Below are 19234 nucleotides of genomic sequence, written 5' to 3'. Positions count from 1 at the left end.
ATATGGACAACATTTCTATGATTTATCCATAGTGCTTTTGGATAAGGTGCGTTTTAAGAGATGTTTTAAAAGGAAACGACAGATGGTGCAGTGACACTCTAATTTCTGTCGGTAAAACATTCCATAAAGTGGGAGCTGCATTAGAGAAAGAGCGATAGCCAAAGTGCTTCTGTTCCCAGTCCACAGGCTACAAAATGGGTGCGGACGCTGAGCGTGTCAACCGTTTTGGAATGCGAACTGTGATCAGATCAGAAAGATAGGTGGGTGCTTGATTGTGTAAGATTTTATAGACAAAGAAAAGAATTTTGAATTCAATTCTAGCGTGGATAGGCAGCCAGTGAAGGTCCCGCCTTACTGGCGTGATGTGCTCATGCATTTTTGTGCGTGTGACAAGACATGCAGCAGAATTTTGGAGCAATTGGAGTTTTAAGAGGTGCTTGTCTTCATTACCAAACAGCAAGCTGTTGCAGTAATCAAGACGTGATGTTACAAAAGCGTGCACGAGTCTTTCAGTGTTTGTGCGATCTAAAATATTTCTAATTCGGCCAATTCTGTGAAGAGCAAATGACGCAGCTTGACATATTTTCAAAACGTGCGTACTCATATCTGCACGATGATTCAAATAGGCACCAAGATAGCTCACGAAATTAGACGTGCTAACATCAGTGGTTCCTACTCTAATAGATGACAGATCGACAGTTTTCTTGAACTTTGAACGAATGTGGATCACTTCTGTTTTGGCATCATTCAAAACCAACCGATTTTTAATCATCCATTGACGAATATCATCAATACAACATTCAACTGCAAATGATGAATCGATGGCACGCTCACATGTCATATACAATTGAGTGTCATCGGCGAATAACATTAAATCCAGCGCGTGTTTGATGATTATGTCCTCTAACGGTGCCGCATAGAGTGTGAACAGTCTTGGGCCGAGCCCACTCCCCTGTAGAACAACACAAACAAGGTCACTTGGTTCTTATAACATACCATCAATGCTCACAGTCTGAGTTCTATCACACAAGTATGATTCAAACCAAGTGAGTGCCTTGCCCTTAATGCCGAACCTATGTTCCAACCGATACAACAATAGCTTATGATCAATAGTATCAAATGCTGCGGTCAAATCCAGTAATGAAAGAATGACTTCTTTATGATCATCAAGTGCACGTAAAATATCATTTTGGACTCTTAGTAAGGCACTTTCTGTACTGTGATGTTTTCTATAAGCCAATTGGAATCTAGAATACAATAAAAACTGACTAAAATACTGATCTAATTGAATTAAAACAACTCTTTCCAGGAATTTATGCTCAAATAAAAGGTTAGAAACGGGTCTATAATTAGATAAAACATTAGAGTCGAGACTGGCCTTTTTTCAATAAAGGCCGAACTAAAGCTTGCTTGTAAAATTTAGGAACTGTACTCGAGTAAAATGAAGTGTTCACGATTTTGACTAGATCTTGTATCACATCAGGAAGGCACAGTTTCAATAGTTTCGTCGGAATAGGGTCTAGTGCACAGGATTTCGAGTTCATTGCTTCAATAATTTCTAAGGCCAAAGAACTTGAGAATTTTTTCCGAAGCTTAGAGATTTTACTTGAAAAGAAATCCGAGAATGACTGAGCCAATTTAGCTTTGTCGTCATGAATAGGTAAAATTGAAGCGGACGATTTCTTTTCACCTATTAAATCGTCAATGATGCTAAATAGTTCAGTCTGATCAGCTGTTTCAATACGAGTCCTGTGATGCGATGCAAGTGCCTCATTGCAGAGTCTATTATAATCCGTACGTTTTGCTGTAAATTTCAATCTATTCCCCTCAAGTGGATTGTTTCTCCATCGCCTTTCGAGTCTCCGAAGATCACGTTTTGCATCACGCAGAGTGTCATCATACCAGGGGGCGCGTGGTTTGTTACGGAACATTTTCACCTTGCCTGGAGCAACAGTGGACAATACGGATGACATGTCCTCATGCAAGCGCTCAGCCAATTCATCCACTGTAGCACAATCCGGTAGCTTGGTCTTTTGAATGCTGTGAATGGCCTGACTGAGGTCACCTGCACTAACCGATGAAATGCTCCTAGAAGTGCACTCAATAGAGGGCACACACGGACGCGATAAATCGGTAACAAAACTGATTAAACTGTGGTCCCATGGCAGAAAGTCCTCAAGCTGAAATTCCATAGCATGGTTCATGTATACGGGTAATTACTAAATCCAGTGTATGTCCCCGTTCATGAGTAGGGCCCTGTACATGCTGTTTCAGGCCGGGGCTTTCTATCAAGTCCATGAATTTCCGAGCGTCATTGCTGGTTTTGTCCTCCACATGGAAGTTGAAGTCACCTAATAAAATCAAACGACCTGGTGAAATCACAATGCTCGCCATGAACGTTGCAAACTCAGTCAAAAAGATCGTCACGTTCAAGCCATTTTTTCCGAGATGGTGGTGGACGGTAGACTACGACGAGATGAACAAGATCACGCGGAAGAGTGATGTAAACATCCAAGTGTTCGAAGGATCGGAAGGTAGTAGAGGAAGTGTCTGATTTGACTTTGAGGTGTTTACTTGTGATGGCTGCTACACCACCCCCTTTCCTAGCTGACCTGGGATTCTGATGTACTTTATATCCAGAGAGGGCTGAGCACATTTATTTGACTTGGCTATCCAAGTTTCAGTCACCACAAATACATCAGTCTGACTTTCGAGGATATGTCCGCACACAGTAGCAATTTTGTTATTGATAGACCTGGCATTCCACAATCCCATAGAAAGATTTTTACACTGATCATAAGATGACGACCTAATAATGTTGATCAAGTTATCCGTATTTACCTGACGACGATCATAAGATGATGGTTTTGGACGATATTCTATGATGGATTTAACGGAGTCAATCCTATCAGGAATAATCAAGTTATCTTTGTTGATACCAGCAGTTGTCGCAAGGTTGTCAATTCTCTTACTAAGCTGATAATTGGCAGGTCTTTGATGGTTGAACAGATGATATGGTGTAAGAATAGTTTTGATAGGATGTGGCTTAAATCTGCCAGCTGTGCAACCCCTTTTAGTATTTAGAGTTGTGCATATATTAAGTTATTTCAGTCTGTTCCATGTGTTACCATTCACTCTTAATAATGAAGTATTGTTGACAACATACTTTCCAATGTTCATCAAGGTGGCAGCACTGTATGCTAATGAAGGCATGACTCAAGTAATGGTAGCCTGGCAGAAAAGCGGTAAAGACAACACGAAAAATCCAAGACAGCTAGACGGAGACAGCGATACAGAACTTCTTAGATGATGTATACTGGTCACCAAACATTCATGAGTAGGTGGCTGCTAAGCAGAACCAACAACTAGCATTAAAACACATCAAAATACAAAGAACACGGGAGCAATAAAAATGTCGAGTGCAGCATCAGCGCATCTCATTATCTTACTTTGTGGGTTATGGTGTGTATGATGTCTGAGATATACCTACAAATACAAATACACTATGTGGGTTGTAGTGTGTATGATGTCTCTGAGATATTCCTACAAATAACAAGTCATGACATACTCCCCGCTATGATTGGGGTTCAAGGAACTGGCAGTTTATGTTGTCATTTTCTTGATATCACTACTCTGATCATGCAACAACACTTGTGAACCTCAATCAAACAGACTTAGATATGTTGTGACTGCTCGTTGGACATGGAACATGCCTGCTCATGTTGTGTATCCTCGTTGGACATGGAACATGCCTACTCTTCAAGATGACGTGATGGAATAAACCATTCAACAATAAAGGATGGGTCGGATACGGGGGGGGGACCTGTTCAAGCATGTCCGAGTTATGGCTTTGGACATGAAAACTGCGCCAACAAAATCGCTGCCAGGCAGCCATATCGGATTATATCACAACGAAAATGGATATGCACATGTATATCATAGAACACTGTCCTAATACCAACTTTGAATGAGATCTAGCTGTTTAAGCATGTCTGAGTTATGACTTTGGACATGGAAAATTCACAAACAATATTGCTGCTAGGCGGCCACATTGGATCGTATCACGACAACAATGAATATGCACATATATGTCATAGAACGCTGTCCTAATACCAACTTTGAATGAGATCTGTTCAAGCATGTCTGAGTTATGGCTTTGGACATGGAAAATTCGCAAACAAAATGGCTGCCAGGCAGCCATATTGGATCGTATCATGAAGAAAATGGATATGCACATGTATGTCATAGAACACTGTGCTAATACCAACTTTGAATGAGATCTGTTCAAGCATGTCTGAGTTATGGCTTTGGACATGGAAAATTCACAAACAAAATGGCTGCCAGGCAGCCAATTGGATCGTATCATGATGAAAATGGATATGCACATGTATATCATAGAACACTGTCCTAATACCAACTTTGAATGAGATCTGTTCAAGCATGTCTGAGTTATGGCTTTGGACATGGAAAATTCGCAAACAATATTGCTGCTAGGTGGCCATATTGGATCGTATCACAACAACAATGAATATGCACATATATGTCATAGAACGCTGTCCTAATACCAACTTTGAATGAGATCTGTTCAAGCATGTCTGAGTTATGGCTTTGGACATGGAAAATTCGCAAACAAAATGGCTGCCAGGCAGCCATATTGGATTGTATCATAAAACAAATTGACATGCATATGTATGCCATTGTATGTTGCCCCAGTACCAAGTTTGAAAAAAATCAGTCCAGGCATCTCCAAGTTTGGTAAAATGCTAGTATTGAGATGGTTTGGTAAAATACTAGTATTGAGATGGTTTGGTAAAATGCTTGTATTGAGATGGTTTGGTAGTTCTCTTTTTGGAATATGTAGTGGCACTGAAAAAGGCCTTTTGGTTGCTTTGAATTCAGTTTGAAAACTACCGTTTCTGTCTGTGGAAAGAGGTTTTTTATAGTGATGACAACCAATCAAAAAGTTTCAGCAGAATGATTGACATCTTGCTTAATATATTCATCTAAAATTAGCAATGTCGACATATGTACCACCAAAGTTGTTTGTCCCCTTTGCAGAGATACTGCCAAAGTTGTTTGTGCCCTTTGCAGAGATACCGCCAAAGTTGTTTGTGCCCTTTGCAGAGATACCGCCAAAGTTATTTGTGCCCTTTGCAGAGATACTGCCAAAGTTGTTTGTCCCCTTTGCAGAGATACCGCCAAAGTTGTTTGTGCCCTTTGCAGAGATACTGCCAAAGTTGTTTGTGCCCTTTACAGAGATACTGCCAAAGTTGTTTGTCCCCTTTGCAGAGATACCACCAAAGTTGTTTGTGCCCTGTGCAGAGATACTGCCAAAGTTGTTTGTCCCCTTTGCAGAGATACCGCCAAAGTTGTTTGTCCCCTTTGCAGAGATACTGCCAAAGTTGTTTGTGCCCTTTGCAGAGATACTGCCAAAGTTGTTTGTGCCCTTTGCAGAGATACTGCCAAAGTTGTTTGTGCCCTTTACAGAGATACTGCCAAAGTTGTTTGTCCCCTTTACAGAGATAAAGTTGTTTGTGCCCTTTGCAGAGATACCGCCAAAGTTGTTTGTGCCCTTTGCAGAGATACTGTGTCAGTATCAGGTGTATCAGGTCGATAATGAGAGATTCAAGTTTCAGCCGATAGACACCCGGGATTGACACCCTCCGTGTTTAATTTATTCACATAATTCTAATGATTCACATAATTCTAGACCTGTCGGCTGCATTTGACACCATTGATCATAATATTCTCCTTAAACGACTTCAACATACTTTTGGTATCACAGAATCTGCCCTATCCTGGTTTAACTCTTATCTTTCTGAAAGAACTCAAATAGTCACGATAAATGGTTTCCAGTCAAATGCATCACCCCTCTCCTTTGGTGTTCCCCAAGGTTCAGTCCTTGGTCCTGTCTTATTCGTTCTTTACACCGAGCCTCTTTTCAATCTTGTCAAGAAGCACTTAATTCATCATCATGCTTTTGCTGATGATAACCAACTTTATAAAGACACTAATCCACATAACATAAACCAAACTATTGAAGATATGCAAAACTGCATTACTGACGTCAAAATGTGGATGACTGCAAATAAGCTTCATGTAAGACAGAAGTCATACTAATCTCATCTCCTAGACTTTCCACTAAACTTGCTCTTCCTCCTTCCATGTATGTCGGAAACTCAGACATACTTTTCAGTCCAAGTGTAAAAATCTTGGAGTCACACTTGATTGCAATCTCAATATGGCCGAGCATGTGCAACGCACATGCAAGGCCGCCTACATTCAACTGAGACAAATCAGCTCTATTCATCACTTTCTCACTTCTAGTGCCACTCAAACACTTGTCTCCACACTCATCCTGTCTCGCTTAGACTATTGTAATGCTCTTCTCTCTGGTTGTCCTAAACACCTCACTGACAGACTACAGCATGTACAAAATGCTGCAGCTCGGCTTGTCTGCAAAGCTAAAAAGTTTGATCATGTACAACCTCTTCTTAGAAAACTGAGATACTGCTGAGAAAATTTCATTTAGCATAACACTAAACGGGACTGAAGCGTTTTTGGCTGTGCTTATTTCAGTAGTAATTACAGGGTGTCATTAAAATAACTAACTTACAAAATGGTTAGACAACAATAATGTTTGTTCTCTACGCTAGGTGTTAATGACATTTTATTACTGTAGAAATTGTTTGACTGTCTGTTTTGCTAAGTTGTAGCAGACAATTAATCTTGTTGGTTATCAGTTGGAAAGTAAACAAGTCATCGAAAACGACATAGTCCCCGCTATGATTGGGTTTTAAGGAACTGGCAGTTTATGTTGTCATTTTCAAACCTGGTTAATGTTGTTTGACCTCATATGATTGTTTTTGATATTACTACTCTGTTCAAGCATATCTGAGTTATGTATGGCTTTGGACATGAAAAAGGCACCAACAAAATGGCTGCCAGGCAGCCATATCGGATTGTATCACGACGAAAATGGATATGCACATGTACATGTATGCTTAAAGAACACTGTCCTAATACCAACTTTGAATGAGATCTGTTCAAGCATGTCTGAGTTATGGCTTTGGACAGGGAAAATTCGCAAACAAAATGGCTGCCAGGCAGCCATATCCGATTGTATCACGACGAAAATGGATATGCACATGTATGTCATAGAACTCTGTGCTAATACCAACTTACCAACTAGACACCCAAGGTAATGGACCCACCAAAAATCATGGCAATCGGTTCAGCGGTTCTTGACTTTAAGTTGTTTACACACACACACACACACAGACAGACAGACAGACGCGGGGCGATGCCTATAGCACTACTGAACCTCCAGTTCAGTTGTGCTAAAAAGCAAAGAAAACAAACAAACAAAATCAATAAATGTGTAAATTCACGCAGTGAGCCGGGGCAACTAGTATTTATTTTTTATTTCCTCTGTTTTGATCATTCATGTTCATGTTGTCATGTTGTTTTCTTTTTCTTTTTTAGAGAGAGAAATGGTAGGTTCGGGCCGTGAGGGATGTTGACCTTAGATAGGGCAAGACAACACATGATGGCTCCCGTACCAGAAGCAGTGAGTAGGGCTGACACTGACACTGTGTTTGTGCCAGCTGGCTATACACCCATAGTGCAGCCTATGGATGTTAGTGTCAATAAGCCATTTATGGACAATATATGTAAGGAGTGGACCAAGTACATGCAGGAAGACAACTTGACAGTTCATGGCAATTTAAAGCAAGCAACCAGACAACACGTCATCAATTGGGTAAGTTGAGCCTGGGCCAATGTTTTGAGTGATGTCATCATCAACTCCTTTCTGTACACAGAGATTGCAAATAAACTTGACAGATCAGAAGACCACTTGATCAGTGAGACGATACCTGTAGACGACACTGATGAGGTTGGGAGGCGAAGCTGTTGGTGTGCTATTCGATGATGAAGGCAACGATAGTGACTTAGATTTCGATGGATTTGACGATGACTGCCCAACAGTTGACAAGTGAGACCTACAAAGTTTTTTAAAGAGACTTTGAGTAACTTTGAGTTATTTAGATCGTCACCACAGTGACTTACATGACCTACAAAGTTTTTCCAAGAGACTTTTGTGAATTATTTAGATTGTGTAGTTGTAGATCTGTGTAGTGTATAGGTTGTTGCCTTTGATTATTTTTCAAATTTTGAGCCATTTTATAATACTGTGGAATTTATTTTATTATTATTTTATTCACTAGTAAAGAATCAATAAAAGAATCAGTTGATTTGTAATTAAGTTAACTTATTAACTCATTTGTGCTGGCATTTGTCCTGTTTTGCATGGAAGTTGTATATTTGCATGTGTTGTGCATATGAGCAGTTCATGGTATTCATTTTCCTTGCTTATTTCGTATGCATAGGGCACTGTATTTTGGTATTGATCTTATTACTCACGTAATATTTCGATCTCCTTGATAAAAAATGTTTACTGCATGAACACTTGAACATGTGCATTGCGATGACATTAGATGTTTTGGAATCCCAATGTAGTGTTTGACAACTTTTGTAAACAGTAACATTTGCATAAATGAGATATCGGTTCCTTCTGAAAGTGTTATAAATTTGTTGAGACAGTCAACACAGAATATTGGAGAAGCAAAAAGCTTAATAGGATGAACCATAACACACTAGTACATAGCAATGGTTGCCAATCTTATTGAGTGATCATGTTCATTGAGATGTGTGGATGTGTGCCTACATTTACGTTATGTTCTGAAATTGTTACAATTTACTTGGTGGTGACATATCAATCATTCAGAACGTTTAATTTGTTGCATTTTTTGTGCTCTTTAATTATTATGTTGTTTGCAGTCATCTAAACACATGGAACTGTTATGTATCATCAGAACTTTTTATCAGTCTGTTTCATTCGCTTGCAACATTTACAGTAAATATTAGACATGATTTTAACCTCAACAAAAATACGGTACCCTCCAGTTGAGGGTGTCGGTGGGTTAAATTCGCCCAGGGCACTAACCCGCGTCAATACGGTACAATATTGTCTGTCTCTGAGATATTTCTACAAACACAAATACAATATATGTGGATAGTGGTGTGTATGCTGTCTATGAGATATTCCGACACATGCAAATACAATATATGTGGATAGTGGTGTGTATGCTGTCTCTGAGATATTCCGACACACACAAATACAATATATGTGGATAGTGGTGTGTATGATGTCTCTGAGATATTCCGACACATACAAATACAATATATGTGGATAGTGGTGTGTATGATGTCTCTGAGATATTCCGACACATACAAATACAATATATGTGGATAGTGGTGTGTATGCTGTCTCTGAGATATTCCGACACATACAAATACAATATATGTGGATAGTGGTGTGTATGATGTCTCTGAGATATTCCGACACATACAAATACAATATATGTGGATAGTGGTGTGTATGCTGTCTCTGAGATATTCCGACACACACAAATACAATATATGTGGATAGTGGTGTGTATGCTGTCTCTGAGATATTCCGACACATACAAATACAATATATGTGGATAGTGGTGTGTATGATGTCTCTGAGATATTCCGACACATACAAATACAATATATGTGGATAGTGGTGTGTATGCTGTCTCTGAGATATTCCGACACATACAAATACAATATATGTGGATAGTGGTGTGTATGATGTCTCTGAGATATTCCAACACATACAAATACAATATATGTGGAAAGTGGTGTGTATGATGTCTCTGAGATATTCCGACACATACAAATACAATATATGTGGATAGTGGTGTGTATGCTGTCTCTGAGATATTCCGACACATACAAATACAATATATGTGGATAGTGGTGTGTTTGATGTCTCTGAGATATTCCGACACATACAAATACAATATATGTGGATAGTGGTGTGTATGCTGTCTCTGAGATATTCCGACACATACAAATACAATATATGTGGATAGTGGTGTGTATGCTGTCTCTGAGATATTCCGACACATACAAATACAATATATGTGGATAGTGGTGTGTATGCTGTCTCTGAGATATTCCGACACATACAAATACAATATATGTGGATAGTGGTGTGTATGCTGTCTCTGAGATATTCCGACACATACAAATACAATATATGTGGAAAGTGGTGTGTATGTTGTCTCTGAGATACTCCGACACATGCAAATACAAAATATATGGATAGTGTTAATATATATAGATAATACTAGTGATACAAGGATTGTGATCATTGTCAGTAGAGTTGTAACAGATTGCTGAGAAAGGCTGTATGTAATCAAGAGATCTTTTATCTTACCTATGATATTTCTGTTCTTTACAAATATTCTAAATTCCATGCCATCAATGATATTTCTCCATTTTCTTAAAACTAACTGAAATGCATCAGAGCATCAAATTGTCAGTCATTCAATCATAGTACAAACACACAAAGATACAAGACACCCCAAACTTATTAACTGAAATGCATCAGAGCATCAAATTGTCAGTCATTCAATCATAGTACAAACACACAAAGATACAAGACACCCCAAACTTATTAACCATTATGCATCAGAGCATCAAATTGTCAGTCATTCAATCATAGTACAAACACACAAAGATACAAGACACCCCAAACTTATTAACCATTATGCATCAGAGCATCAAATTGTTAGTCATTCAATCATAGTACAAACACACAAAGATACAAGACACCCCAAACTTATTAACTGAAATGCATCAGTGCATCAAATTGTCAGTCATTCAATCATAGTACAAACACACAAAGATACAAGACACCCCAAACTTACTAACTGAAATGCATCAGAGCATCAAATTGTCAGTCATTCAATCATAGTACAAACACACAAAGATACAAGACACCCCAAACTTATTAACTGAAATGCATCAGAGCATCAAATTGTCAGTCATTCAATCATAGTACAAACACACAAAGATACAAGACACCCCAAACTTATTAACTGAAATGCATCAGAGCATCAAATTGTCAGTCATTCAATCATAGTACAAACACACAAAGATACAAGACACCCCAAACTTATTAACCATTAAAAAAAACTACAAATGTCTGTAATCTGATTAAAATCTGATGTGGTGAAAGAGGCTAAATAAATGCTTTATTTCAATTACCTCTATTTCCATCGTTTTGTATCGTTTGTTTTTGCCCCGTGTGATCGCCATGGGAAGGTGGTGATCACTCAGAACAAAAACAAACGACACACCAGATTTAAACTGAATGCCTCCCGTATGGGAATCACTAATTATGCAAATAACTCATTAAAGGTGATTCAAAATGCTCACATTCACTATCGCTAATTTGCTAGACGACATTTTTGTGAAATACATTCTGGTTTTAAAACTATTAAAAAGCGTCTGCAAACACCTTAAAATGACCCTTTTTCAGTCAGTTCCCTTCGGATTTACTTCGAGAGTTTTCGGGTATTTCCGGTCCCACCTAGACCACGGGATTTTATGACGTCATAAGGAGTAATGGTTAGCACTAAGCCTATGACGAGCGTAGTCACTAGGTGAATAAAACTCAACAGCATTGTGAAAAAATACATTGGTAGTGGTTGTAATAGACATCAGTAAACAAAAACTACACTCTACATGTCTTATTAACCAACATTTACCGATATTTACTCACACTTTCTGACTAATTGTCAGTGTCTGTGGGTATAAATGCTAAAATATTATGTCCCCATATTATGGCAAAATAAATCAAAACGACTAGACTAGATATACATAAACACTTGTAATGTCTTTTTTTTTAAATTATTTGCCGAGGAGAAGCATTACAATATCTTCGACATGTATGGCGTCGACAGCATATTTTAGCCTACTAATACTATACTGGACTATACTCGCTGATGTCGCCTTTTGAACGGCGCATTTAACAACAAAGTAAACACATTTATCTCGAATAAATATACTAGCTATTAGATTACCCATATTATCAGCAATAAAATTGTAAAGAATTGAGGAAGTTTCGTGTTGTCATTTACATGACTTTAGCAACTCGTCTGGAAGAAAACTTGTATGGTTTCCCTTGTTGCGATATCACGTAATACAACGAGCCTATTTAATATTCATTAGAAGAATTTTGTAACGAATCATGGTATTCGAAGTATACAGTTTAGGAAACCAACAAATCAAATATCGCGATGTGTTCAAGATATTAAATATGATTGGACAATATTGACGTCGGCAATCAAGGTCGTGACCCCAGCACATGGTTATGAAAGAAAGCCTGCAACTAGATACTTAGCCACGTCCGGTCCAATTTCTCAGGGTTTGTATTGAAGTTAGAGGCGTTATTTCTGTACGACTTGAAGAATTTTACAATATATCTAATTGATAAATATGGATTATATCAACACGTGGATAAATTCAACCCGACACAAAGTGCTCTCCCGATTCCATATGTACATACACTGCTTCAGCTTTGATCGGCGGAACTATCCTAGTTAGTAGTATAAGCTTACTGCCGCGGCCGTGGTGACTGTACAAAACTTGACAACACTACCCACCTACCGATATATAATAATCACCTGTATACAGTGATAGAAACAAGTAATAATTCGAGTCCCCAACAAGTCGATGAGACCTACTTGTACTTCTTTTCAGTCCGATCCGAATGCGAGTTTCTGAGGTTTTACATGGGTCTCAGACTCGGACTAGAGTATTGCGCCCTAGACAGCCCTGGCCGAAAATAATAGACGTAAACTTGTGTTCACAAGCCAAATAGCTAGTATATTTATTCGAGATGAAATATGTTAACTTTGTTGTTAAATGCGCCGTTCAAAAGGTGACGCGAATACTATTGGGCTAAATATATGCCGTCCTCGGCGCAGGATGCCGTCAACGCGTCACGACGGTATATCGTAATGCTTCTTGTCGGCAAATAATAAAAAAATCAGATAAATAAAAGTCAATAAAGGTGAAACACGCGACATTACAAGTGTTTATGTATATCTAGTCTAGCCGTTTTGATTTATTTTGCCATAATATGGGGACATAATATTTTAGCATTTATACCCATAGACACTGACAATTAGTCAGAAAGTGTGAGTAAATATCGGTAAATGTTGGTTAATAAGACATGTAGACTGTAGTTTTTGTTTACTGATGTCTATTACAACCACTACCAATGTATTTTTTCACAATGCTGTTGAGTTTTATTCACCTAGTGACTACGCTCGTCATAGGCTTAGTGCTAACCATTACTCCTTATGACGTCATAAAATCCTGTGGTCTAGGTGGGACCGGAAATACCCGAAAACTCTCGAAGTAAATCCGAAGGGAACTGACTGAAAAAGGGTCATTTTAAGGTGTTTGCAAACGCTTTTTAAAAGTTTTAAAACCAGACTGCATTTCACAAACATGTCGTCTAGCAAATTAGCGATAGTGAATGTGAGCATTTTGAATCACCTTTAAACTAAAAAAACTATGGTAACAGGCTTTTTTGCCCAAGCGTGCTTTCTTAGGTTAATGTATGAGCCAAATTATACGGAATTTGAAGAGTGCATGATACTGCTTAATTACTGAATATCGTTCATTATTCAAAATACTCATTAAAAGGTAAAAGTTGTAGCAACAAACTTCATAGGACGGTGCACATTATTATGGTTGATATATGTACCATATTATACGAAATTTGAAGCTTGTATTTTTAAGATACAGCCTAGTTACCTAAAATCATTAATTATGCAAATTATTCACTAAATCTTTAAGGAAATCAACAACTTTTATAGGAGATGTGCACTCTGTTATGTTTAATGTATGTACTAAATTGTATTGAAATTCAAGTATGCAGTCTTAAGATAGCGCCTAATTACCAATACTCATTAATTATGCACATTATTCATTAACACTGTAAGGTACATCAACAAACTTTATAGGACATACACAATTTGTTATGGTTAACGTGTGTACTGAATTGTATTGAAATTGAAGTATGCAGTCGTAAGATATAGCCTAATAACTGAAAATCATTAATTATGCAAATTATTCATTAACACTGTAAGGTACATCAACAAACTTGATAGGACATATATGTTTTCTTATGGTTAACGTATGTACTAAATATTGAATATATTGAATTTAAAGTATGCATTCTTAAGATATTGCTTAATTAGTTGATTTCATTGTTATGCAAATTTCCCTAATTAACACGAACAGATCTCACTCAAAAACTAATCAGGTCTAGCCATTACCCCAAACATTATAGGTACTAAATTTCATTATAATTGAGCCAGCTGTTTTTTAAAAAATGGTGACACAGACACACACACACACAGACGGACGGACGCATGACAGACACACAGACAGACATCCCAAGTATTTATTACCTCCAGTACCCTAATGGGAGGTAAAAATGATGGAAATATGGAAAATAGAGGTAAATAAAACATTTAGCTGCTTTCACCACATCAGATTTTCATCAGATTGAAATGGCTGTAATAAAGCAGAGAGGGAAATTACTGGTGTATGAAATTCATGGTTTATTAAATACTTGCCATTATTGTGCAAAGCTGAAACATTCACTACGATATGCAAATTAAATATAAATTATGTTGGAAGACTGAGAACCCTAAAATTACAGAATACAATATTACATACATGTACAGTCTAGAGATACAGAAATAAATACCTCATATTGCACATTAGTTTCTTCTTCGGCATCCAAACAACATGAAAACCTGTCATATAAACACAGTATAACAGAACATATTACTTTGACCATCTGACATATACGGTAGGAAATCTATACTTTCCCTGTCAGCTATAACTGTAATAAGTTACAACAGATGTAAACTGAATGCCTTCTGTAAGGACAAATCCTTTAGATTTTTGTTCCTACATATATCAATAGTTGGAATGTAAATTAAATTCTGAACTATAGCTATATATACATGATATACCCCCTTAATTGGCAATCAATTATACCAAACTATATGATATTTTAAGCTTGCACACATAAGATATTGCCTAATTACCAAAAATCATTAATTTGCAAAATGAATCTAGTTACATCAACAAGCTTTTAAATATAGGACACATGAACTTTGTTATCATCAATTTATGTACCAAGTTATATAACACGTGAAGCTGCAGGGTATTGCATAATTAATGAAAAAAATAATTATGCAAATGACTGAGCATAATTAAAAAACACTATCATCAAACTATATCTAACACTTGCATTAACTATCATCAATGCATGTGCCACATTATATGAAATTTGAAGAGATAGATACAGCCTAATTGTTATGGTTGATGTTACATGTACCAAATCACATTGAATGTGAAATGTGCATTCTTGAGATAGCCTAATTACTTAAAGTTGTTAATTATACCAATTACTCATTAGGGTTAAAAGCTATGTCAACAAGCTTTCTGGGACATATTGTCCTTTATAACCAATACTGGATTTACAAAACTATATGAAATTCACAGCTTGCACTACTAGAATAGTGCCTAATTAATGAAAATTATCATTTATGCAAATACATCAGTAACATAATAATAGAATATTTACCAAAACCTCATCAGTTCTAGCCATTACATTAACAAATATGTGTACCAAATCTCATTTTAATTGAGCCAATGGTATTTGAGAACACCATGACACACAGACAGTCACACATGGACAGATATCTTTAAAACATAACCTTCCTTACGCAAGGTAACAATGAACAACAGCTATTGACAGAATGATGACGCTAAATCAAGTGTTTTACAGTGGGGGCTGTATTATAATATGAGTGAAGCTGGCAAATACAAATTTTTTCTATGCATTTCATTTGTAAATGATACCATAAACACAGAGCAAGGGAAACTATTTGACATGAACATATTATCCATAGTAATTTGTATCATAAGACTACACTTTGGTTGGGTCATGAATTTTCTACAAACACTGAGCCAAAAGTCTTTCAGGGTAAACATAGGTTTGACTGTGGGTTTGTGCTCACTGTGTTGTGATGCATGTACAAGTAGTTGTAAACACACTGAGTACTTACGGCTTTGTTAAATCATGGGTAACATAATCAGAACTCTTCAATAACAGATATATATCATTAGGACAGCTACATTTGAGAGACCCATTAAATGCAATCCACGTGGCATCCTACACACACAAAAAAAACACACACTAATTTGCTTGTAAGCAGTTATTTACACAGATATGTATTGAATACCCTCAGTTTTTTTTCAGGGGGTGCTGGATATCACAGAAGGCTGTGTAATTGTAGTACAGGAAATCTGAATGTGTATATTAAAAAAAGGAAAGGTCCAATCAAATACATTTGCACTTTTAGATAGCTTACCTTCATGTTTTTAACTGATATGTATGTGAATTTTTAGAAATAAAATGAAACATAATAAAGTTATGTGACTTTGACATGTCAAAATTCTGCTATGTTGAGCCTCACTGTGTGCCAGCATGTTGGGAATGTTTGCCTCAAAGGATGCTGGGAAAACTCCCTGCTTGTGATGTCACATCATCTTAAATGTCCATGTCCACTGGTATCTAGATCTAGGTGTGTGTAGCAGCTGTTCATCACTGGCAAACATGCCAAGGTGCAATATAACTGATGCAATACTTATTTTCAGCATGATGGTTTAAAATCACTTTCACCATAACTGATCAACACAGACACCCAGTACTGTGTAAATTTTGGCTGCAAACTAATTTATCTAAAGAACAAGTCATTGAGAATGACATAGTCCCCGCTATAATTGGGTTTTAAGGAACTATCACTACTCTGATCACGCAACAACATTTGTGAACCTAAAACAAACAGACTTAGATATGTTGTGTGTGCTTGTTGGACATGGAATATGCCTCCAACAATAAAGGATTGGTTGGGTATGGGGGATCATATCACGATGAAAATGGAGTCTGAGTTATGGCTTTGGACATGGAAAATTCACAAACAAAATGGCTGCCAGGCAGCCATATTGGATCGTATCACGACGAAAATGGATATGCACATGTATGTCATAGAACACTGTCCTAATACCAACTTTGAATGAGATATATTCAAGCATGTCTGAGTTATGGCTTTGGACATGAAAATTTGCAAACAAAATGGCTGCCAGGCAGCCATATTGGATCGTATCACAATGAAAATGGATATGCACATGGATGTCATAGAACACTGTCCTAATACCAACTTTGAATGAGATCTGTTCAAGCATGTCTGAGTTATGGCTTTGAACATGAAAATTCACAAACAAAATGGCTGCTAGGCGGCCATATTGGATCGTATCATGACAACAATGAATATGCACATGTATGTCATAGAACACTGTCCTAATACCAACTTTGAATGAGATCTGTTAAATCATGTCTAAGTTATTCGCAAACAAAATTGCTAGGCGGCCATATTGGATCGTATCATAAAACAAATTGACGTGCATATGTATGCCATAGTATGTTGCCCCTGTACCAAGTTTGAAAAAAATCGGTCCAGGCATCTCCAAGAAACAGCTGCGGACGGACGGACGGACGGACGGACGGACGGACGCACGGACAGACGGAACCCAATCCATAAGTCCCCGTTCCGGACTTCGTCCGCGGGGACTAAAAAGTGGTTCAAGTACTATTTGAGTTATTCGGGACCAATTTAAACCATACATTTATATAATTATAGGTTCATGTTTAAACCAAATAATTCCCAAAGAAAGGTTGTGTTGAGTAAAAATCACGTTGTTACACATTGCCCACTTTTGTAGAATTTCCTGATGTCTGTGTGCTCCGTAAACATGATCTCATAAGTTTTGATGAAATTGGGATTTCGTGTCAAATGCAAGACTTGCATCGATTTCTGGTTTACTATAATACGTTTCACGTTATAGGGCCAAAGGTTGTCTAGTTTTGAACCTAGTACCTTCGGTTGGTGGATTTTGACAGTGTCTACTATACATGTACATGTACATGTCAAAATCGTGATGTCCTAGCTCAAAAGCGATCGAACAATTCATGTTGTTTACAGGAGACAATTAGCATTCTGCAGTGTTATTTTTTAAATGCATCCGTGGACTGTACATGTCTAGTTAGTGAGCCTATGTAGATTTTGGCATCATGATACCTTCAGTGCTATGTCAAATGAGAGAAATCCGAAGAAATTGCCCCGACAACCATGTACAAGTAATTCATATGGAGACAAAACCATGGTCAACATCACTAGAATTTAAAAAATACCGCCAATGGCATTGTAGCACAACTGTACAGTTTTTAAAAATGTTTATCCATATGCTAGTACATGCTAACAACAGGTGTTCATTTGCTGAATGACTATCCAGTTGCCTATCCAACCATGTTGCTATCTTTACGATATATGCTATCATTTGGCTATTGCTATGGGCGTGGTCATGTTGTTAGATATATTTGCATACATTTGTGTATGTTTTTGTTTACTTGTGTTTGAATTCCTGATATTATCTTTGCAATATACGTGATCATTTGGCTGTTGCTATGGGCATGGTCTTGTTGCTAGGCATATTTACATACATTTGTTGAATGTTTATTCAATTGTCTATTAATCCCCGTTGTTATCTTCGCAATATATGTGATCATTTGGTTGTTGCTCTGGGCATGGTCTTGTTGCTAGGCACATTTGCATACATTTGTTGAATGTATATTTATTTGTCTTTCCATTACTGTTGTTATCTTTGCAATATACGTCATTATTTGGCTGTTGCTAAGGGCGTGTTCTTGTCGCTAGGCAAATTTACATACATTTTATGAATGTTTATTTAATTGTCTATTAATCCCTGTTATCTTTGTGAAATGTTTGGCTGTTGCTATGGACGTGGTCAAGGTTGTTAGGGATATTTGCATACATTTTTTGAATGTTTACTCACTTGCCTACCAGATGATGTTGTTATTTGACCAAAATATACTTCCATTCGGTTGTTGCTAAGGGCGTGGTCATGATTGCTAGGGCCAACTTTGTCAAAATGTTTTAAAGAAAATCTGCAGAATAACACTTTCAGAAATATCTCGCTCAGTTTCAGACTCACTGACCAAGTACTTTTTGAGATATAAGTTTTAGACCAAAAATGAACATTTTTACACCTAATTTGCATATCACTCATCGAATCATTGTATGCTTAATATTTCTTCGTCCATACATCCCTAGATGCATTCACATTAAATTTCAGCCCAATCTGCTCAGTAGTTTGGAATTATAGTTTTTTAAGCAAAAAG

At 37.4% G+C, this 19234-nt stretch overlaps 1 protein-coding gene across 2 annotated transcripts in view; it reads right to left on the bottom strand.

Moving 5' to 3' along the window:
* Positions 1-19234, bottom strand: part of LOC144435024 (translation initiation factor eIF2 assembly protein-like) — a 66204-nt gene that overhangs the window by 31743 nt on the left and 15227 nt on the right. For both annotated transcript variants that reach the window (XM_078123564.1, XM_078123573.1), the window contains 3 exons: positions 16041-16147; positions 14669-14717; positions 10313-10388 (listed from right to left, as the gene is read on the bottom strand). In XM_078123564.1, coding sequence (XP_077979690.1) covers positions 10313-10388; positions 14669-14717; positions 16041-16147 — 232 coding nt within the window. The remainder of the gene's footprint in view (positions 1-10312; positions 10389-14668; positions 14718-16040; positions 16148-19234) is intronic.

The sequence above is a fragment of the Glandiceps talaboti genome, chromosome 1 (genome assembly GCF_964340395.1).
Source record: "Glandiceps talaboti chromosome 1, keGlaTala1.1, whole genome shotgun sequence".
Classification (NCBI taxonomy): Eukaryota; Metazoa; Hemichordata; class Enteropneusta; family Spengelidae; genus Glandiceps; species Glandiceps talaboti.
Note: the sequence above shows the minus strand (reverse complement) of the source record. Positions and strands in the feature narration are given on the sequence as shown.